This window comes from Castanea sativa, chromosome 4 (assembly GCF_040712315.1).
Source record: "Castanea sativa cultivar Marrone di Chiusa Pesio chromosome 4, ASM4071231v1".
Lineage (NCBI taxonomy): Eukaryota > Viridiplantae > Streptophyta > Magnoliopsida > Fagales > Fagaceae > Castanea > Castanea sativa.
In genome coordinates, this window is record NC_134016.1 from 22,523,236 (window position 1) to 22,546,440 (window position 23,205).

A 23,205-nucleotide genomic window follows, 5' to 3' on the forward strand; every position below is an offset into this window, starting at 1 on the left:
GTAGCTGTCTTAGACAGCGTATGTAAGGGAATGAAAATATACTTCCATAATTAATCATGCCTCCTAGACTGCATTGCTTGCACCACAACCTCAAGCATGATAATGATATATCTCAAAAATGCAGCTTTATGTTTTCTTTTATGTAGGTGGGAACTCGAATACAGAGTTTTATGTTTCCTTTATGTGGGTGGGATGAGAAGTGTTTGGCTTATGTACAAAAAAAAGAGGGGGGGGGGGGGGGGGGGGGGCGTCCTTATCTTATTGGAACTCTGTCAAACATTAACTTTTTAACAAATTAAACTTATCTTGTCAACTAGTGAACCACAGAAATGGAATGGGGAATCACAGCCTATGGCTATCAGCCTGTCTAAAGTGTAACACCCCAAACCCGTACCAAGGATTTAGATGCTCGACCTGTCTTATAAATAATCCACATTTGCTATAATGGAACAGATCGTAATTAGATATCCACAAATAAGAATCAAACCATCAAGTCTTTCTTATAAAATCCATCAAACTAAACTTTAACAATAAAGTCTCCAAATACAATCCCAAATAGTTTCAAGAATACTAAACTCACTATCCTAAGAAAACATAATAAAACAGTCTATCAACTAACATAGCTCCAAAAGAAATCTTCAATCTATGGCTTCACTGATCTACCACCAAATATATTTCACTGCTCTAATCTGAAAGGGTGGAGAAAGGGGGGTGAGCTAGAAGCTCAATAAGAGACTACATAATATGAGGATGTCTTTCAAAACAAAACAATAGTATCATTGGCAAAATATAATCTTTACAAAACATTTACAAATAGTTTTAACAGTAATATAATATACTCTATAAAACTGTCAGGAAGAAAACATTTAACTATAACACTATAATCAATAAATAAAATAATAACCACTTTAATTGGCCAAATTACACTAAATAGGTAGAAACAATATATTATAGTAATAAACAATTTTTCCACTTATAAAGGTCAGTAGCAATAAAACAGTAGTTCGATATGGAAAACATTAGTCAGACAAAGACATAAACTGCTCAACACTCGGTGAGTGATTCCCATGAGAAACAATAACACTAACCTCAAAGAGGTTACACTAGCTCCAAAAAGCAAACGATTACATTGGCTCCAAAGAGCAAACGATAACACTACACCATACCACAATAACACTACTTCGGCCGAAGACCAACACTTAACCCTGTGTTGACAAAGGTTGCAAACTGTCTAGTTGACCATTTGAAAACATTCTTGCTTTACTATAATATTGTCAATACCAATCATATATAATATAACAAATACTTTCTCAAAAATATAGTTTTTGAGTCCTTAACATATACGGATTCAAAATAACACACAAGAAATAATAAATTAGGTATGTATAAAGCATTGACAATGGTATAAGTTTTTGAAACTTCACTTTTGCAAATATGTGTGTGTGTGTATATATATATATATACACGTCTCGAGAGACATTATGTTCTGAAGTCTACTTACCTCTAGTTGCTAAACCAAGTTTCATTTCAATTGTCCAGAACAATGTCAACTAGAACCTAATTAAGGATCAAATAACTCAATAAAGGCAGGTTTCGAATAACCAAAAAGTCCTCTTATAAAACTTTTCCTTAGCCGCTGTGAAGATTTCACAATATTAAATCTAACATAACTTTCTAATATACATCATGTCTATACTATATGTTATATAATTGTAGCATAAACCCTAATACTACAATCTGTTATACCTATATATACACCATTGAACACCACCTATGGATGTCTATGTAGGCTTAACTTATAAAGAATGGTGATACTACCCCACATATACATTAGGATCTCTTTCAAAATCAATAAACTAATGTACGTTTATATAGATACTTTCATGATAGCCTATTTTCCCTTTAATATATTAATATAATTTCTTAGACATCCATGCAACTATGAGATGATGAATCCTAAATCAAAAATGCGTTTAATGATTCCAATAAAGCATGTATAGTGAGATGTTTACCTCAAAACAATATGAACTTGCTGACTGCTTTAGTTGTACCACGTTATTCTATTCTTTTCAATGTAGAGAAACCCAAATTCTCTGCTCCTAAACCTTTACACACTAAGTACTGACTTCTTCTCTTCTTCTTCTTCTTCTTCTTCTTTTTTTTTTTTTTTTTTTTTTCAGAATCTTGCAACCTCTCTCTACCTTTCACGTGGCCGACTTACAAAGACCTAGTACACACACACACACACATATAGCTCTAAAATAACACTCCAATTCAGTCTAGGAAGACCAATCCCACTCCAATTATTACTCTTAAATAAAATCAGCTTTACACGTTAAGTATGTTTCCTACTTGGGTTGGAGTTTAAGACCCACTAAAACTTATCTCTTTAGCTTCCAAGAAACCCATAAAACTTAAATAAGCTTCCAAGACTTTAATTCCCAATTAAACTCAAATTAAGGTTGTTTAGATAGACTAGAACTCTAAAAGATTCCAATAACACTTAAACTCCTAATCCAAATAGGTTTTAATTTTTTGTTCTTTTCCTTAACTAACAAGGAGTCTAAAATTTAAATATGAATAATCCACAAAAGAAGTCTCCACGTTACATCTTCTTTTGTAGATATCATAATATAAAATAATTATCACCTTCTCTCCCTAAGTTTTTGTCCTCTCTTAGCTTAGTTTCCTGACTTCCCTCTGGTTGTTGTGCTGTTTGTTACTTTTTTTGTTTTTTCTAGTTGTTCATCATCATGAACTCCTTGTATTCATTTTTTTCTTTCATTTATAAAAGTTTTCTGATTACTTATAAAAAAAAAGTACTCGTCAAGTCGGGGGAGTAATTGAAATTTGAATGGGGAACAAAGACGTGCATGAGAGTTGCAGCCGGTCTTGCAAGACATTAGGAAGAATACTGGTAGAATGGAGTGTTAAGTTCAAAGTGGTGGATGGGAGAATCATAGATGAAGTTTCGAAGCTACCAAACATGTCTATGCCTATATGAAGACCTGCTGGTTAAGACTGCAGCAAAGATCCGGTTTAGATGGAAAGTCTCAAGTTCAACACACAAAAAATGATGATAGGTATTCAAACATCAGATACTGATAGAATTTAATTGCAGAATCTACTTTTCAAAAAAAATTTAATTACAAAACCTGCAACACGATAAAATATTAGCCAAAAGCGCAAAAGATTATAAAATCTATTTCCTTTCTTCTGTTTGTTATTTTAGGTGAAAGGTCAATTTGCTAAAAAATACTCACTATGTTGTTTGATACAAAATATGGAAAGCTCTAATAAACAATCAATTTTGAGAAATCATAGAAGAACAAAGTTTCTCTCCAAACTAGTTTGGAGAAAAACCTTACAAACTCATCATATATTTTTATATTGAGTGTAAATTTTAAAAATCTAACCATTAGATTATATATTCTTATTACATTTTTAATGCTTACAAAATTTTAAGAAGATCAAAAATCAATTGCTACGTCATCAAATAAACGTTATAATTTTAAGTTTTTGTGATTTAAAATTGTATATAAAAAATAAGTTAATTAGTCAAATAGTAAATAATATCCAATTTGAACGAAATTTGATACGTATGTTAAGAACATAAAGAACATGAAATTCAACGGTTAGATTCTCAAAATTCAAACCCAAGAAAGAAATATATGAGAAGTTTGAAGAGTTTCTCTCCAAACTAGTTTGGAGAGAAACTTTGTTCATCATAGAATTGAAAGGCACTACATTTTTTTTTTTTTGATAGGTAATCAAAGAACTAATATTAATTAGAAAAAAAAAAAAAGAATAGTACAAGGTGTTCATGATGATGAACAGTAAGAGACAAAGAAAGAAAAACTAAGGGAAGGTGGCGCTATTAGACGTGGTTGTAGTGCCTTTAAATTTGAAAACATGTGGTTGAAAGTTGAGGGTTTTGTTGATAGAGTTCAGCAATGGTGGAATGGGTATAGTTTTGTGGGTTTACCAGGTTTTATTTTGGCTCAAAAATTGAAGGCTTTGAAAGCAAATTTAAAAAAGTGGAACAGGGAGGAGTTTGGTGACTTGGCACTCAGAAAGAAAAATTTGCTGACTGAATTGAGGGGTCTAGATGCAAGAGAGGAGCTGCGGGGTCTCTCGAATGAGGATCAGATTCATCGTATTCAACTCAAAGCTGACATAGAACTGTTGGCTTCTCTTGAGGAAATTTCCTGGAGACAAAAATCTCGAGCTTTGTATGTGAAGAAGGGAGATAATAATACTCGCTTCTTTCATAGATTAGCAAACTCTCATACAAATGCTAATCATATTAAGAGGATTGAGGTGGATGGTGTTCTTTATGAGGATGAGTCAGATGTGCGCTCTCAGTTAGTTCGCTTCTATCAGGGGTTGTATGAGGAATCTGAATTGGGTCGCCCTACTATGGATGGATTAGAATTTGCTTGTATTGAAGAGGAGGAGAGGTTGACCCTAGAGAAGGAGTTCACAAAGGAGGAAGTATTACACGTCTTAAGGGAGATGGAGGGTGATAAAGCCCCTGGTCCTGACGGGTTCACCATGGCTTTCTTTCACAATTGTTGGAGTGTGGTGGAAAAGGATGTCATGGATTTCTTTGATTACTTTCATTGGCACTCTGTGTTTGAACGGTCTTTGAATGCTTCGTTTCTCACTTTAATTCCTAAGAAGAGTAATGCTGCTAACATTAAAGATTTCCGCCCTATCAGTCTGGTGGGCAGTGCGTACAAGTTGTTGTCCAAGGTATTGACTAACACGTTAAGGGTGGTTTTGGATAAACTCGTCTCTGAGACTCAAAATTCGTTTGTTGGTGGTAGGCAGATTTTGGATTCAGTGCTCATTGCAAATGAGTGTCTGGATAGTAGGTTGAAGAGTCGGTTACCGGGTGTGGTTTGCAAGCTTGATATTGAAAAAGCATATGACCATGTAAACTGGGAGGCCTTGTTTTATCTGTTGGACCGGATGGGGTTTGGGTTGAAATGGAGGGGGTGGATTAAGGCTTGTGTTACTTTTGTCCGTTTTTCTGTCCTGGTAAATGGTTCCCCTGAAGGTTTTTTTGAAAGCTCTCATGCGTTAAGACAAGGAGACCCTTTATCCTCGCTTTTTTTTCTCTTGATTATGGAGGTTTTAAGCAGAATTTTGAAGAAGATAGAGGAGAATAATCTTATTCGGGGGTTTCATGTGGGAGCAGTGAATTCTGTTGGTGTACAGATTTCCCATTTGTTGTTTGCGGACGACACTATCTTATTTTGTGATGCCTCTAGGGATCAGTTGCTATCCATAAGGTTGGCGATGTCTTGTTTTCAAGCTTTTATGGGTTTGAAGGTCAATGTTGGGAAAAGTGAGATTGTTCCTGTTGGGGAGGTGAATAATATAGTTGCATTGGCTAGTACTTCAATGTAGAGTGGGGAGTTTGCCTATGAAATACTTGGGGATGCCTTTGGGAACTTCTTTTAAGACCATTTCGATTTGGAATCCTATTTTGGAGAAGAGACTATCAGTGTGGAAACGTCTCTACTTATCTAAGGGTGGTAGGCTCACTTTACTAAAAAGTACTCTATCGAGTCTTCTTACGTACTTTTTATCTCTCTTCACTATTCCTAAAGCTGTGGCTGCTAGAATGGAAAGGATTCAGAGGAATTTTCTTTGGGGGTCTTCTGAGGGGAGTTTCAAATATCCTTTGGTGGCTTGAGATAAGGTGTGTTTACCTATTAAATTGGGGGGGCTGGGGATAAGGTGTGTGGCGTCGTTTAATCAAGCTCTATTAGGGAAATGGTTGTGGCGTTTTGGGCAAGAAGTTAGCCATTTCTGGCGGAGAGTTATCTCCACAAAATATGGTGAGGGTCAAGGGAGGTGGTGTACTAAAGTGTGCAGGAGGACCCATGGTTGTGGCCTTTGGAGAAGCATTCATTAAGGGTGGGAGAGTTTTTCTAAGCACCTATCTTTTGTAGTGGGTGAAGGCACCCACATCCGCTTCTGGCATGATAGGTGGATTGGGGATTATACCCTAAAAGATCTCTACCCTGAGCTCTATGTGTGTTCAGTTGCCAAGAATGCTTGCAATTCTGAGGTTTTGTGGCTTCCGGAAGGAGGTACTACTAGAGTGTGGAATTTAAGGTTCTTTAGAGCTTTTGAAGACTGGAGCTTGCTGCTTCTTTTTCTCTTCTTCATTTTATCCAACCTCATATTCCTCGGGGGGATAGGAGGGATAATCTTTGTTGGCGGCTCAAAGGCAATGGTAAGTTTGACACCCGCTCTTATTACCAAGCAATTCAGGGTTCCTCGAATTTTTTGTTTCCTTGGAAGGGTGTCTAGAAACCAAAAGTTCCTAAGCGAGTAGCTTTCTTCTTGTGGACAGCTGTACACGGTCGGATTCTCACATTGGATAATCTCATGATTAGGGGGTCGTCGCCCTTTGGTAAATCGGTGTTGTGTGTGTTGTTGTGATGGGGAGTCGGTAGACCACCTTCTTCTTCATTGTACTGTTTCACATACCTTATGGACTCTTATGCTTTAAGCTTTTGGTATTCACTGGGTTATGCCAAGATCAATGACGGGGTTGTTATCTTGTTGGCATCAGTGGCTTGGGAAGCATAATTCGAATATTTGGAATTTGATTCCAGGGTGTTTAATGTGGATTGTTTGGTTGGAACAGAATCATCGCTACTTTGAGAACATGGAGAAGACGTTGGATGAGTTAAAATCAAATTAAAAGGCACAAGCACTACCAAATCGTCTCTTGAAACAAGATTAGTTAAAGAAATTTCAAGAAATCTATAGTAATGAATCAAAATTGTGTTATATAATAAAACATTAATAGAAATAATGTAAAGACAAATTCAAACCAACGCAATAGAGGAAGCACTCATGATCAGAGATAACCACGTGTTCTATATGACTAATAAAGTAAACATGCTAACATGGGGCCAAGTAAATTGCTGCAGAGAATTTGCAAGAAATTACAATTCTGCCACGGTGTCTAAGGACGCAAATCAAAATGATCTAATTCTAGATTATTAATTTTTCCTTAAAATTAAAATTATAAATAAATAAATAAAAATAGAGAGAGAGATGATCATTTAATAGTAAACTCATTAATAGGACTCCTCTCCATCAGAATGAGCCCCACAAATGACAATTAAAGTAGCCAAAATTTATTTAACACTCAAAATAGAAGCTAAAAGTTTAAGTGTCTGTTTGGAAACAATTTATCTAGCTTTTTGCTGAATTTTTTTTTATAAAAGTATGCTAAAGTATACTTGTACCTTGTAAGAGTGAGAAAAAGTGGGAAAAAAAATGAGGTTTTAAAAAACTATACATAAAATTTAAAAGCTAAAAGCTAAAGCTTAAAGCTTATGCCAAACTTACCCTAAGTCTCAACAGACATATCAAACTAAATTAAGGAAAATGAGATAGATAGTAACCAATCCTGGTGGTTTAGGGATTCGGCGGCTGAGAAGATTTAATTTAGCTTTGTTAGGCAAATGGTTGTGGAGATATGGAATGGAGAGAGATGCCCTTCGGAGGAAGGTCATTGAGGCTAAATATGGGGATGAAGGGGGTGGTTGGTGTACCAAACCGGTGTTAGGGACCTATGGTGTTCATGTGCGAAAATCCATTAGAGGTGGTTGGTTGGACTTTTCTAAATTTCTTTGGTTTGATGTGGATGATGGTACTAGGATAAAGTTTTGGGAGGATGTATGGTGTAAAGATTGTTCTCTTAAGGATTTCCAAAATTGTATAGTATTAGTCGGACAAGGGAGTTTTTTGTGTCAGAGTTTATGCGTTTATCTAATGGGAGGCTTCATTGAGACATTCGAATCTGTCGTCCACCACAAGATTGGGAGTCAGAATCGTTGGATCTTTTTTGGGTTGTGCTTTATTCCACAAATGTGCGGGGTGTTTGTGATGACAAACTTTGCTAGAAACCAGCAATAAGGAGAGGTTTTGAGGTTCGAGGCTTCTATCACTCTTTATCTCCTTCTGTCATTGATTTTCCTTGGAAAATGGTGTGACAATCAAAGATTCCTCCTAGAGTAGTGTTCTTTTCTTGGACTGCTGTCTTAGGTAAGATCTTAACTATGGACAATCTTTGGAAGAGGCATATTGCAGTGTTAGAGCGGTGGGGAATCGGTGGATCATCATCTTCTTCATTATCCTATAGCATATGAGTTGTAGTCTATGGTTTTTTTTTTTGTTTGGTATACATTGTGTTATGCCGTATAAAGTTAGTGAGTTGTTAGCTTCTTGGCAAGGGAAGTTTGGTAGACATCGAAATATAAGTTAATGGAGGTTTGTGCCACATTGTTTGTTTTGGTGCTTATGGCGGAAGTACAACGCTAGATGGTTTAAGGATTGTGAACGGTCTATTCTTGACATTAAGTTTCTCTTTTTCCATACTCTCCTTGAGTGGAGTTTAGTTTTGCCTTCCTATTCTTGTTTTTCTCTCATTGATTTTATTGATCATTGTAATCTGGGTTCTTGATTTGTGTCACTGTAGTACACTTCTATTGTACTTGGTTTTTTTTAATAAAATTTCTTACGTTACTTATCAATAACAAAACAAAAAAATCTAAAAGGAACTCAAGAAAAGGTATTTTGTTATTATAAACTAAAAACTATTATGCTTTGAGAACATTCCAGAAAACTAAAAACCTCTTTCAATAAAAATTTTCACACTTTGAAAATATATACCAGCCAACGTGTTTAAGTGATAACCAAAGATAACATTTTTTGGATAAGTAATAAGTTTTATTGATATCAAAAAAGGGACACCCTAGTACAATAACCAAGATAACATGATGGAATAATGAAAGCTATTATTGTCATAATACCAAAGTAACCAGTCAACATACATAATACTAGACATGCAGAAAATAAGATAACTTAGTACAGTGAATAGCGCAAGACTACGAAATATTCAAGTATATACGGTTGACTTACACATTCAGAAACTCTAGGCATATCAATTATAGAGGAATATGACCATAAATAAATTAGCAAATGAGAAATATATTCTTGAAGGAAAGATTAAAAATTTGCATCCTATCACCATGTGATCTGTGTGTCTTTCTAGCAATTGCCAATTTTACAAAGGAACTTCTCAATTTCTCTTCAAAAGACTACTTCAAAACCCTATTTTCAGAAACTAGTTGTTTCAATTAATACCAACAGAAGCTCACAGAACAGACCAAAGGACTTCAAGCAAGCAGTACATCAGCATTTCTGTAGTTTTGCAGCAAACTCCAGTGAAATAATAACATATCAGGTGCTTAGCTGAAAGGAAAGAAAAGTTTTTTTGTATTTTGCAAATGGGAGATATAACATGCACATGTGTGCCCCCTTCATGGATGAAATATAACAACAAAAATATAATACCTGTCGATCACTTTTTAGCAGACGCTTCGCTAGAACTCGACATGGGGTATCTGAACTGCGGGAAGAGTTCATTTTCGTAGCAGATAGCTCTTCAGCAACTAAAGCAGCTTCTTCCAAGATGTAATTACGTGGAAAAGCAGTTAAACAAAGTAAGGTAGCATTGCGGAGAAATTTCATCATGTCAGTTCTCTTAGAAATATCATTGGTGCTGCCCAAAAGCTCTTCCAAACTGAAACTACTCAAATTGCTTTGAGCCTTGGTTAAAGCGTCATGAACCCTTCTCAAAGTACTTAATATCACATCTGGCAATGCCTCCAAGCTAAGGATTTTCTCAATCCAACTAGAATTGTTTGTGCAAATGCTGCTGGGGGAGAAAGCTTAGTGTCACTGATCAGTTATTATTACATTTTATATAAGAATTTATACAAAACAGTATATACTGATTTCAGTTGCACACATAATATAAACATTAATAAAACCTAGGAAATCCTCTGATGCAACCATGGAATATCATTTGTTGCTACTTGGAGTTTCATCCATTCAAGATTTAATTTCTTGAGTCAATGTGTAAAATCCAATTGAAGCAAAAGTCACATGGTTTTAAAGATCTCATTTAAGTACACTATACCAAAGAGTGAGAACACGTGGCCAACCTTGATTAGTTTGTTGAGGATTCATAGCCTACCCCAAAGTTATGCAACTAAAGCTTTGTTGATGATGCCTTTGTAGTTATAAGTATGCTAGGGTTAAAACAATTTTAGATTTAGGATATCATGTTGTAAGTTATGGTTAATTCTTTAATTAGGGACAAATCTATTTTTTGATAAGTAAATAATTTCAACAAAAAACCCAAAAAAAAGAAGAAGAAGCAGGTGCCCGTGTATATGGGCACTGGCAGTATACAACGGGGAACTCAAAAAAAAAAGAACAAAAAGGGAAAAGAAAAAAAAATCCACAACTAATGAGAAGGCAAAGATGCCAAGAAATCAAGAAACCCATCCATGAAGAACGAGGGAGTCAGTGAGGTCCATTCATACAAATTCTTCAGGAAAACTTTCTTCAATTAAACCACACTGTGTTCATCTCCCTCAAAGCACTGCGCATTCCGCTCACACGAAATACAATACATAAGACACGCTAGAACAGCTCGCCACAGCCTCCCACTACCTCCTCTACCAGACCAGCCCTCCTTCCAAGACGCAAAGACTTTCCAGATGTAGATCACCCAAAAATCTCCAAACAAGCAGAAAATCAAAGCCCATAGATCTGATGCCACAGAATAATGTAAGAACAAATGGTTCACATCCTCCACATTAGCTTTGCACATGAAGCACCACTTCATAACAACTACACCCCTTTTCTTTAAGTTGTCTGCTGTCAGAACCCTACCCAAGACCACACGCCAAGATAAGAGAGCCATTCTGGGTGGGATGCAAACTCTCCAAATACACTTCTAAGAAAATTCTGTAACCCCACCCCTGCTTCCCCCCTTGCAAAGCATAATGATAACTTTTTACCTAAAACCCTTCTTTCTCCAAAGGAATCCTCACCAACTTATCAGCCTCCCCAAAACGAATGTGATTCCCATAAACTCCCATAACTGAGTCACAGCCTCTTCTTCCCAGTCCTGCATAGCAGGATTGAACACCGGGTGCCAATAAATCTGATCATGTCTAAATTCTACATAATCAGCCACAGTAGCTTCACTATCCCAAGCTAGGAGGTACAAGCCAGGAAATCAATCCTTAAAATTAGCTTTCCCCCACAAATCATGCCAAAATTGGACTCTAGCACCACAACCAACATCAGATCTGATGAAATGCACAAAATTATCCCACCAACAATGGATATATTTCCACAGACCCACACCATACGAGCCCCAAACCTCTCTTGAACACCAATACATACTAGGAGAACCATACTTTAACTCAATAATCCTCCTCCATAATGCCGATTTGTTACTTCCATACCACCACAACCATTTTCCCAACAATGCTTGGTTAAATATTGTTAATTTCTTAATGCCCAATCCCCCATGACAAACAGGAGCACAGCAAGAATCCCAATTAACTAAGTGAAATTTGAATTCATCACCCATGCCACCCCATGGGAAATCTCTTTGAAGTTTTTTTTCTCTACCCCACATAGGGAATTAAGATCCATAATTTCTGCAGCATGAATGATAAGGATATTTTGATAATTGAGATAGGATATCTTAGGTTTATTTTCATTGAGTCTAAGTTGGTCTTTGGTCTGTTAATACCTTTATTAATCATATTCAGAGCTTTAATGCTACTACAAGAAAGAGTTCTTAAATATTTGTTCTTGATTTACTCAAACAATTAATGGTGATATATATATATATATATATATATATATATATATATATGTATGTATATATCTATAATATTGAGGTATGTTCACCTAAGTGTGTTCTTTTCCTTGTTTCTCTTCATCCTTCCACTTTGCCTTTGGCACTCTGTCACTTCAAACAGTATTGTTGAGTGTTCACAGTAACATTCATGTTCAATTGGATTTATTTGTCCATTGAAGATTTATTTTGGCAAGCACAAAACTGCAATTCTGGACATAAAAATTATGTTTCTATATGAATGAACGGTTGTAATGGTTTGTTTTCTTTCATTAATATGTTGGATTTCAAAGACACTTATTTAAAAAATAAAAAAATAAAATTGACAAGTAAGCTTGTTCTTTGATAAGTAACAGTAGTTTTATTAATTAAAATTAAATTACAAAGAATACATAATCCGTTCCCAATGTTTTTTTTTTTTTTTTTACTTATCAAAAAAAGAATACATTGGGAACAGATTATGTATAGTACATATATACCCCCAAAGTTCCCTAAGATGATCAAAAACATTACTACTTATAAAAAAAAATGTTGTGTGTATTAGGATCACACATCCTTTTTGCACTCATCTAATATATTTTATTTTCTTATGGAGAAAATATGAAGTGATTTGTTCACCCAGCTGTAGTGTCTGTGTACTTAGGTTCATCCAATTATACCTTCTAACCAAGCCTCAAAAGTTCCCATTAACAAGATAGGCACCCAGGAATATGTGCAAGGGTGCAAAGGAAGTTATGGGAAAATGTCACAATCGCATGTTAAAACAAGAGTCAATTGGCCTTTCTAATTCTAAAAGCTGTATGAGAAGATAGCCAAAAAAAAAAAGAACAAAAAACTCAGAAGTTCCCCACATATTGTCGTGGTTCCATTCAGAAATGAATTCTTGAAGAACTACTCCCAAAGATACTCTTTCTGTGTGTATACAGCCCCCCCCCCCCCCCCCCCTCCCAAAAAAAGTTATAATTACTATTAACAAACCCAACTCTATAGATTAACTGTATGAGTTCATTTTTCATAACAATATAACCCATAATCAATTTAAACCACTTAATGACACCAACCCTCAGTTATGCTAGTTATTTTCTAAAACTAGGGCTCCACTACACAGCCACAGACTACCCATACCATGCCACTGTTTCACATTTCAGATTGCTTACTAATGATTTTATATTATACCCATAAGGTTCCAAGCAATGGGACAAAACAATTCATATGCAAAAAATTGGTTCAGTATTTATACCTATCCAAAAGAAAAAAAATCAATATTTGTTGAAAAAGAAAAACATGATCTATTATTTCATTGCAAAACTCAAATTTCAATTTATGTTTGGATGTTTCTAGGAAACGGGAAAAGGGGAAAAAAAAGAAAGAAAAAAAGACAAGGAAACAAACAAGTACAAATCAAGCTTAGAGTAAGAGCACAAATAGATGATGAGGAAATTAGGTATGGTATCAATAGAGAACTTACCGTTGAGATATTTTCCCATCAAAGAAATCAATGAATTGGGACATGAGAGATAAACGGGCCTCTACTGAGCTTAATGAAAACAGGTATTCATTGACATCTTCATACAATATAACCCTCAAAAGTTGCTCATCACCTTCTCTATAAGGTGTCCCATCACTATGCGAGCCCCCAGCTGTTTCATGGTCAAATTCAGTCTTCAAAACATGAGTATTTATTTGTGAAGAACAGATACAAATAACTTCAGAAAAGAACATCTAAGAAAAGCTTTGATACAGTAAATCTCATAGATACACAAGAGGAGGGAAGGAGGAAGAGAGAAACCAGATTTCCTGCGAAGAGGCATCCATTGATCACAGTCCCTTGATGACTCTTCTTCTGACCATCTAGTCCAAGTTGAAGTTTCTTTAACCTCACAACTAGCCTCAGCTTCAACATCGATACCTAATTTTTTCAGCAAAGCTTCAGTTTCATCTTCCTGCTTGACATATTCATCCTCAAATTCCTCCTGAAGCTCCCCAACATCCAAGTAATTGTTGGCTGCATTTATTGAATTTCTACTACCATCCTGATCTTTGAAAAGTGGCTCTGACCAACCTGTCCAACCACCTTTTTCATTATCACGTGAGGCCTCCTCATCTTTGATAATCTTTTGCCTATTCTCCTCCTCTCTCTCCAACCATGTGGACCAACCAAGGGCATCTTCTTCTCCAACTCTTGCACCGTCACTATTCCAAAAGTGCTCAAAAAGTCTCCTTCTACTCTGCTCAGTCAGGAGTAAAGGACAAAACAAACTAAATTCAATTTCAGCCTGGAATAATGCAGTAGCCAACTCCCGGTAGCCAGCCTGCCACTCGAACCTGCATAGACTGAGGAATATATCAACAAGACCAAGTTCCAGCTGAACAATTGCAGTATCTGGTGGCTTTGCAGATTGATGAACCTGCATTAAACGAGAATACATAAAAACCAAAATGAGGTGACATAACATGTTCTAAGAAGGTTTTTCTAAAAAAAATTTAAAACCAATGTCATGAAAAATAAAATAAAAAGATGAAAAACATAATACTGTTAAAAATGTCAGAATATCTATTCATAACCTACTACATATTGAGAAACCACAACTACTTGCCCTTTTTTTGGTTGTTGGTTAAGTCAGATCTATATGCATCCATCATTTAAAAGATAAATTTTTGAATGACTAACATTCTATTTGTTTTTGAGGAAAATATTTTCTTGGTGAAATTATCTTCCATGAAAAACTTTTTCAGGGAAGATACATTGCTTTCGGGAGTTTGAGGCTGGCTTTTCAAAGTGATACTTCAGTAGTTCCATCCTTGCAATCAGTATGGCTGTATGGTTCGACATGTAGTAGCATAGGCATTGCGAGGTCCATGTAAGAGTGCAACAGGTCTTTTCTAGAAGCCAATACCTTGTCTCATAATCACTGAACTTCTTGCTGACATAGTATATGGCTCTTTCCTTCTACCCATTTCATTGTGATGACCTAGGACACAAGCTATCTGCCGCTTTTTAACCTGTTTCCATATGCTTGTGCACAGATTTACATTATTCAATAATCCCAGCTGCTAGGACTGAAGTTGTGAAGCAGGACCTTACGGGATTCAAAACTACAGTGAAATTTCTTCTTCTTCTTCTTCTTTTTTGTCATTTTATGGTGAAGTTTCTTGATGGGTTCTTGGTTGGGATTTGACACATAGGGGTTCAGGAATGGTTAGGTATGAGAAGCATTAGATCTTGTTGGCTTTTGAGCAACTAAAATTAGAGATCAAGGATGCAGGATTTTCTAGCATCAGGTTTTTTGAAGCAAAATCTCAAAAAAGGAGAAGAAAATTATAGCCTAAATATCGCACCAAGGTTTCCTATGCTTACACTTAGGAAGGGGCAATCTGACCTTAAAAACATTAAAAAAATAAAAAAATTTCATTGAACTCTCTTTGAATTTACACCTCCTTTGCACTCAAATCTTTTTTCCCAATTCCTGATGGTAACTTTGAATATAGTAAATCAAAAAAGGGAGCAATGGATTCAATTCTCAATCCTAAAAGGCTTGAACAAAACCAGGATTAAGAAAAAAGGTGAATCACAAAAGGATCCAGTTAACGGGTGCTCTTATAAGGAATTTGTTAATAGACTATTTTAGGAAAATTTTAATACCACTTTCAGGAGAAATATAAAATGCCGTCAAAAAAATCAATTGTTTTCTTCATATCCCATAAAAAGTCTGTAAAAATATTTAACAAATCAATGCCCTTAGGGCATTTGTTAACTTTTCCCATTACAAAAACCTCAAAAAGTTTCCAAAAAAATAAAGTTTTCCTGTTGACTTTTCCCATTACAAGAATTGGAGGAATAACACTTTGCCCCAAAAAGAGATATGACACTCCCTTCCCTTGAGGTTGAAGGAAATCAACACATCAGTCCTTCCATTAATAATAGTAACAATATATTCCAAATTTTTTTTATAACAATATATTCCAGATTTTGAAAAGATGCTCTTGACCAGCCCTAACCATGGCTAGTAAACGCTTTTTGGGTTAAATATTACTGTTCCTTGTCACTAGGGGTCTGTTTGGTTGGGAGGATGGAAAAGTGGGAATAGAAAAGATTTTAGTTTCCCTTATTTTTGTTTGGTTGGGAAGGTGAAAATGTGGAGGGATGAAAAACTTTGTTGGTTGGTTAAGATGAAAAATGAGAGTATTGAAAATAGAATTGGTATAAATTTACCAACAAAAACAAAAACAACAACCAACAAAACTGAAGAGAAGAGAGACAATAATAATAATAGAAAGAAGAAGAAGAAGAACGCAACGTCCAAAAATATGCCAAAATTTTTTTTTTTAGAAAAAAAGCCAAAAGCCCAAACGTCCAGAATGTATGCTAGGGTATATTTGTCCAAAAGCAACAAGGAGCAAGCTCCTTGTTATCTCTCCTATTATCTCCCAAATTTAGGGAGATAGATTTTTGGTGGGCCCAGGGAGAAAACACCCAGACCCCACCAGTTTTCTCTTCCTCTCCCCTCCTAGCCAAACAACCACTCCAACCATTCTCCCCACTTTTCTCTCCTTTATTTTCCATCCACCCACTTTTCACTCCAACCGAACATACCCTAGATTTCTTTGGGGGGGGGGGAGAGAGGGAAACCACACACACTCTTCCAACAGCAAATTTTCTGCACAACCAAAAAGCAAGCAACTTCAAGCAAGTATACTGAACCACAATTCTTCTCTAAACCTCCATAACTTATAAATATTTTTTTTTACCATCCTGCTAACCTCTGTTCCATTGTTTTCACAATAAAACTAACCATTCCTTACAATAAATCCTGCTGTCTCAATTCTCCTTGGAACATGGATAGCCATGGCAAAAAGAGAAAAATGAAAAATAAAAACAGGCCAAAGACTAGACCAAGAACCCTTTTTTTTCTTCTTATATATATATATATATATATATAAGTACTCTTCAAAAGAGAAAACCTCCCACCCTTCAAAATAGTGGCCTTTATATGTTAGGTTCTGCCCACCAACCTCTTCCACTAAACTATATATTTAAAGTTCTCTTTTTCTTTTTCTTTTTTAAGATTTAATCTATTATATTTTTACTATTACTTTCAATAAGGAAAATTAGAAAAATTGTGTATTCTTTGAGTCACCAAAACCTGGTGGCGCAAATAAAATCCTACAATGCATAGGAACCTGGTCCAGGCATCCTGCAATCTAGATAATCCTATGTTGCCTATGTAGATAACCTTCTAATATCCAAATGCAAAAGCCTTGTTTTGTCTTTTTCAGGAAAGCAATATCGCAAAAGCTTGAGCTAACTTTGGAAAATATGTCCAAAAATGTAAATTAAATTTGCACCAACATTTTCCCTCATGTGCAAGCTCACTAACTGTCCTGAATGAAGAACAGGCCTTACAAGTATGCAGCCCTCACATGTATGAACAGAAGGAAGCCAAAACTTGAATAAAAAACGCATAGGCAAACAGGGCTCTGATACCATGTTAGGAAATCAATCATCGCAAAAGCTTATGATATTAAAAACAGTTCCAACAATGTATACAAAGCTTGAACCCAAAGCCAGAACATATGAATAGAGACACTGCAGTATGTATGCGAAATGAACTATTGAAATCTGAAACTTAAACTATCCACAAGCATCAATAGGAACCATGTGTTAGTGGCTTTGATTGTCCAAAACAGTAAAAGTAGAGATATAAAAGATGATTTCATCTATATATTATTTATTTATCCATCCTCATGAAAAAGAAAAGCTGGAATATGTTAGATTGAGAACCTGCCTAAAGTGCTTGCTGCATGCAGCAGATAGAGCCTGGATTGCATGTGCATACATCTTTCTCATGTCTGAAACCTTGAACCTGGAGAACTCTCCTTGAACAACATGAAGGAACTCCCTCCACAATTTGTAACTCCCTGGATGCTGCATGAGTATCTTTTCCCATCTACTAATCAAGACATCAATGTTATCTCTGCTCTGATAAGCCTTCAGAAGACAAACTAACAAATCTTCATTATCTGGGTTAAGCTCAGCTGCCTTCTCCAGTATGCTTATCTTCTTTTCAAGTGTCTGCAAGCGAGCACCTTTCTGGGGTTGCATACCTGCAACCCTGTCCTGGAACTCTGCAAAAGCTAACCAGACCTTTTCATCATGCGGGTTCTCCCTTGTCAATTTGTTGAAGTCCCGTGTTCTGCGTAGAACTTCATCTTCCCAAGATTCTTCAATTATTGAAGCTCTTGAGACACAACCACTACCCACACCTTCATGGGAGGTTTGAATGTCTGATAAAGGAATGAAATCATCTTCTATCGACTTTATGGGTGCAAGAAGACGAACACGCTTTAAGTTCTTATGGCGCTCCAAAGCTGTGTACTTTGCAGACCAATAACGACCAGCAGATACTAGTTTACTATCCAATGCATCAACATCACCATCTCTGTCCAACATTGCACCTGTCCGGTTCCACCAGTACAAACCTTGATAATAAAGTCCGGATAGCTTCAAAGGGTTATGAGGTTTGTAGCGGGCAATATCCATCCTGCAGTAAAGTGAGAACTTTAAACCTTCAGCCTTTAAACCAATAACATCAAAGTGCATCAATTGTTTTCTTAGGGGGAAAGAAGAGTCCGCCTGCAGACACAACTACTTCAAAACCCAAATCCACAACATGCTCGGGTGTCAACTTGTGGTTAGATATCAACACTTGCACATTGGTACTTGTGAAAAAGTGAACTTGAATTCACCAATCACAAACCGACATTTAAGCATATTTTGAATTTGGGTGTCCAAAATTTGAATTTAAGAAATGAATGTACTAGGCTTTTTAGAGAAACCACTAGAATACAAGTCAAACTAAGAATCCTAAAACTAAAAAGAGTTCGTGTATATATGTTTGTGCATGATGTAGTAAATATGCAATCGAAGGTAAGCTAACCTGTAAAGGGAGCCGAAAGCCAAATTATCGGGATCGCCACGAGATTCGAAGTAATAATCTTTGGAATTGGAATTCGAATTGGAATCGGAACCAGCCCAAGCTCGAACACCGGACTTTCTGGCACCGTCTTCTCTCTCTTTGGGCCGTTTCCGTTTCTTCTTCTTCTTCTTCTTAGAATTCTTTTTGTTATCGTCTTGGTCGGATTCAAGAAACTCATACTCCTTCGATTTAGGTTGCTTCTCTTCTGCTTCTTCTTCTTCTTCGTCTTCTTCTTCTTCTTCTAATTGTGGTTGTGGTTGGATGGAAACGGCGTCGTTGATGACGGAGAGGTCGGCGGTGAAGCTGGAGTTTGAGAGCCATTGACTTGGAGGGGTTGGAGTGATGAGTTGGTGAGACTGGGATTGAGAGGCGTCCGAAGCAGGAAATAGAGGAAATAGAGAGGGTTTTGGTTCTTCTGATTCTGCTAAACCCTTCTCCTCTTCCATTGCGTGGGTTTTTACGACTTCCACGTTTTCGTATTCGGATTTTGCAACTGATCACTTCTATGACTATGACTATGATAAGCACCCATTCTGGGGAAAAATATATTCCACAGTACCTTCTTTTTTCTTTTCTTTTTTTCAAAAAACTTATCATCTATCTTTCGGTTTTTTTTTTTTTTTTTTTCATTTCAGTCCCCTAACTTTCAGTTTTGCTATTTCAGTCCTCTAATTTTTAATTATGTTAATTTGGTTTTCTGCTAAACCTCAGTTACCTACTGAGGTTAAGTGAGCTAAAACCACATCGTTTTGGCTCTTTTTTTAATTTTGTAATTAAAAAAAATTAAGAAAACTGTTATTATAAAAAAAAAAACATTCATTTTTTTCTCATTTTCTCTCTCATTGGACTCTCTCTCGCTTTCTCATTATCTCTCTCTCACAGTGCCATGGTGCAAAGCCTCATCGCCGCCGACAGCCTCCACCCACAATCTCCTTGCCGCCGCCGGCCTCTACCTCTCCATCTCTCTCTCTCTTCGTCACTCACTCCACCAAAACCTGAAACCCAAAGAAAATAATCTCACACCCTCTCCCCCAATAATCTCAAACCCAAACTCTATACCCAAAATCCCATGATCATCTCCTTCACAATTTAGGTAGTACTGACCATAGCCCTAAACTGCGAATTGTGGGGAAAGATTCGAGTCCATCTGGGTCGACAGCGGCAAGAAAAGCGAGAAGAAAGAGAGTGAGAATACAAACCGGGAAGAGTGGGTATGGCACAAGAGGCGACAGGTTTGGGCGTTTCTCGACCTCGACGAAGCACATGCGGTAGTTTCCGACAATGGAGAGGCGACAGTGGTAGCAGAATCGAGGGATATCGACGCCAACGATTTCACCGTACCCATCGACGAACACTTCGATCGCGTCTTCCGGGTTGGGGAAATGGACTCAGGCTCCGGCCACAGGGGACCGGGGCGAAGGAGGAGGGGGACCTGGAGTCCGGTCAAGTTATGGCTGGGATTGGGCTAACAAGGTCTCAGGAGTACAGACAATGGGTCGAAAGCAGTGATGAGGACCTCAAATAATTCTTAGAAAAGGATCAACAAGAAAATGACGCACTGGACTATGGAATGGAATTCGATTCAGCAGTCTTTATAAATGTTTTTTTTTAATAACAGTTTTCTTAATTTTTTTAATTATGAAATTTTTTTTTTTTAAAAAGCCAAAACGACGTCGTTTTTGGCTCACTTAATGGCAGTAGGTAACTGAAGTCTAACAGAATACCAAATTGACAACAATTAAAAGTTAGATGACTGAAATGACAAAACTGAAAGTTAGAGGACTGAAATGAAAAAGACTGAAAATTAGAGGGTCAGTTTTGGATTTTTGCCTTTTTTTTTTTTTTTAAGATAGGATACCCACGAGTAAGCAACTCATTTGCAAAAATTTGCAGAGGCTAGCATAATGGGGGGAAACAATATAATAAGTTAACGTGCACTTGAAAGATTTTTGTAAACTAGCATCTTGAGTTTTATAAACTCAAGTTCAATAAAACTCGAGGCTTAGAGACACGATTCCCAGTTGCTGAGTTGGAACTCTTATGCCACATAGATCTCAAGTTTTATAGACTCGAGTTCTACAAAACAGAACCAAGTCTTTAACGCTTTCTGTTTGTTTCGATGTAAAATATTTTCAGGAAAATATTTTCCAATTTTACGGCATTTGTTTTGCAATAAAATATTTGGTCAAAAGTAAAATATTTTCAGTCAACCAAATCAACCTAAGCAAATTTATGTAAAATATTTTACACTTAAAATTTTGGTAAAATATTTTACATTTTCTCACTCCCTCGTAGCTCAATACTTATCACTCCATTCACTCCCAAATCAGATTTCTCTCCAAAAAAAACCCAACCACCTCAGATCCCCTCTCCCATCAATCCCAAGCTCCAGGTCTATAGCACCACCAGCCAGCTCCAACTTCCGCCGGCACTGCTCATCGCCGGCGATAACTCTCCCTTTCACTCTCAAGTTCTGTCTTCCCACAAGCCAGAGCCACCAAGAAGCTCATCACTCTCAGGTTCATCGTAGCTCTTACCATTCTCTCTTACCCATCTCAAACAGACAAAGAAAGTCACAAAGAGGCTTCTTGAGAGTTGTGATGCTGGTGGTGGTCAAGGTAGCTTTTGGGCATGATCTGCAAGCAGCGGTTAAAGGAGGTGTTACGGTGAAGATCTAGGTCTTTGTGGGTTGGTTCTAAATTGGGTTTTTTTTTCCTAATATAGAGATCTGATGACTGTGTTTCAGTTTGTTTCGTTGGTCTTAGGTGTTTGGGTTGTTGATGACGGTGGTCAATTGGATGGGATAACAGTGGGTAGGTGGATGATGGTGGCCGAAAATGTTGAGATTATGGTCAGTAGGTGGATGACAGTGAGTGCGGTGGCTGGATTTGGGGCGATTGGTAACTGCTAGCTTTGCAATGGTTGGTGGTTGCTGGGTATGGAGTGGTTGGTGGATGATGGTAACTGTGTTGGTTGGGTTTGTGGTGGCTGGCTTTGCAATGGTTAGTAGTGGCTGGTTTATGTTGGCATTTTCAAATGTTTAGGTTACATTAAACATTTGCCAAACACTTGAAAATAAAAATATTTTACTTCAAAGCAAACAGAGCGTGACTCGATTTTTTTCGGGAAATTCAATTAAAATATACATAGATCTCGAGTCTTATAGGCTTGATTTTTGCTGGGCAAAATTTTAAAAACCCAAATACAAACCTCAGTAACTCACTGCACACTCTTTCACCCATAACACTCCCAGCCTCTAACACTTCTCACACTCCTCAGTTTTCTCACCGCCTCACTCACCCATAACACTCACACTTCTCACACCACACTGCCTCTCTCTGTCACTGCTCCTCCTTCTCAACAAATTTACATCTTGGGTAAGGGTTGGGATTCTATTGTCATTGCAATTGGGTATTATTTGTTGTTGGGTGTGGGTTAAAGAGTTTGACTATTTATTTGGTAGATACTTAACATAACTTAGTTAAGATACCAATATTGTTATACAACTTTGTTTTGTTAGTGTAAATCTTTTGAGTATTTATTTGAATGGTTTTTGTTAACAAAATTTATTCATCATTTCTAGGCTTTTATCTTTATCATGATCTTACAAGGATTTTGGCTTTTTTCTTTTCTTTTTCTTTTTTTGTATTGGGTACGAAATAGGTAGTGAAATTCATGCCCTTCGAATGAATTGTAATGAAATGGGTATGTAAAATGTGTAATGAAATGACTTTTTTTTTGTATTGAGTATGAAATGGGTATGTAAATGTTATGAGTATGTAACTAGATAAAATGTTGTATACTTGTATACTTTTACAAGGATTTTGTTTTTTTTTTGTTTTTTTTTTTTTTTGTATTGGGTATGAAATGGGTAGTCTTAGCATGACCGAAAAAGGATTTGGGTATGAAATGTGTAACGAATGTGTAATAAAATTCATGCCCTTTTAATGAATTGGAATTTGTATTTTGTGTAGTTTGACTAGATAAAATGTTTTCTAACTAACATACTACACTTGAGTCTAACAGGTTCACAATGACTGTAATTGATATAATTCTACACCACGGTGGGTCGCTTAAGAATGCCAATGCGAACAAGAGATTGCCATTTGAAGGGCTAGGTATAAAGTGTTATTATACTCAAATTAATCGTAGGTTGAAGACCCTTGATGAATTGAAGATGATAGTTATGGAAGAATTGTGTGTGAATCTGTTGTGCACAACATACAAATTACTTATCTTTCTCCACATGAAGTCCTGAAGCACCGGATTAATTACCAGTATATGGCAATAGAAGCAGACAAACATGTAAAGATCACGTTTGTCAATTTGAAGAGAATACCCGAAGTAAGTGGTATTGAGTTGTACATACAGTTGAAGCCGCATGCAGAAGTTGGTATCGAGGAAATCCAACAAACAACCACAAGTTTACAGGTTATAGTTCTGAATACTCAATTTGAGTATTTTACA

At 36.5% G+C, this 23,205-nt stretch overlaps 1 protein-coding gene across 3 annotated transcripts in view; it reads right to left on the reverse strand.

Annotated features, from left to right (window-relative positions):
* Positions 1 to 19,269, reverse strand: part of LOC142631203 (uncharacterized) — a 30,439-nt gene extending 11,170 nt beyond the window's left edge. The window contains exons 1-5 of one of the 3 annotated variants that reach the window (XM_075805309.1): positions 18,700 to 19,263; positions 17,544 to 18,303; positions 13,551 to 14,169; positions 13,230 to 13,401; positions 9,391 to 9,754 (exon numbers count right to left, since the gene is read on the reverse strand). In XM_075805309.1, the coding sequence (XP_075661424.1) occupies positions 9,391 to 9,754; positions 13,230 to 13,401; positions 13,551 to 14,169; positions 17,544 to 18,303; positions 18,700 to 19,184 (2,400 nt within the window). In that variant the 5' untranslated portion in view covers positions 19,185 to 19,263. Of the gene's footprint in view, positions 1 to 9,390; positions 9,755 to 13,229; positions 13,402 to 13,550; positions 14,170 to 17,543; positions 18,304 to 18,699 lie in introns of all 3 variants that reach the window. The other 2 variants (XM_075805310.1, XM_075805311.1) reach the window with 2 other exon arrangements.
* Between the last annotated feature and the right edge of the window lie 3,936 nt (positions 19,270 to 23,205).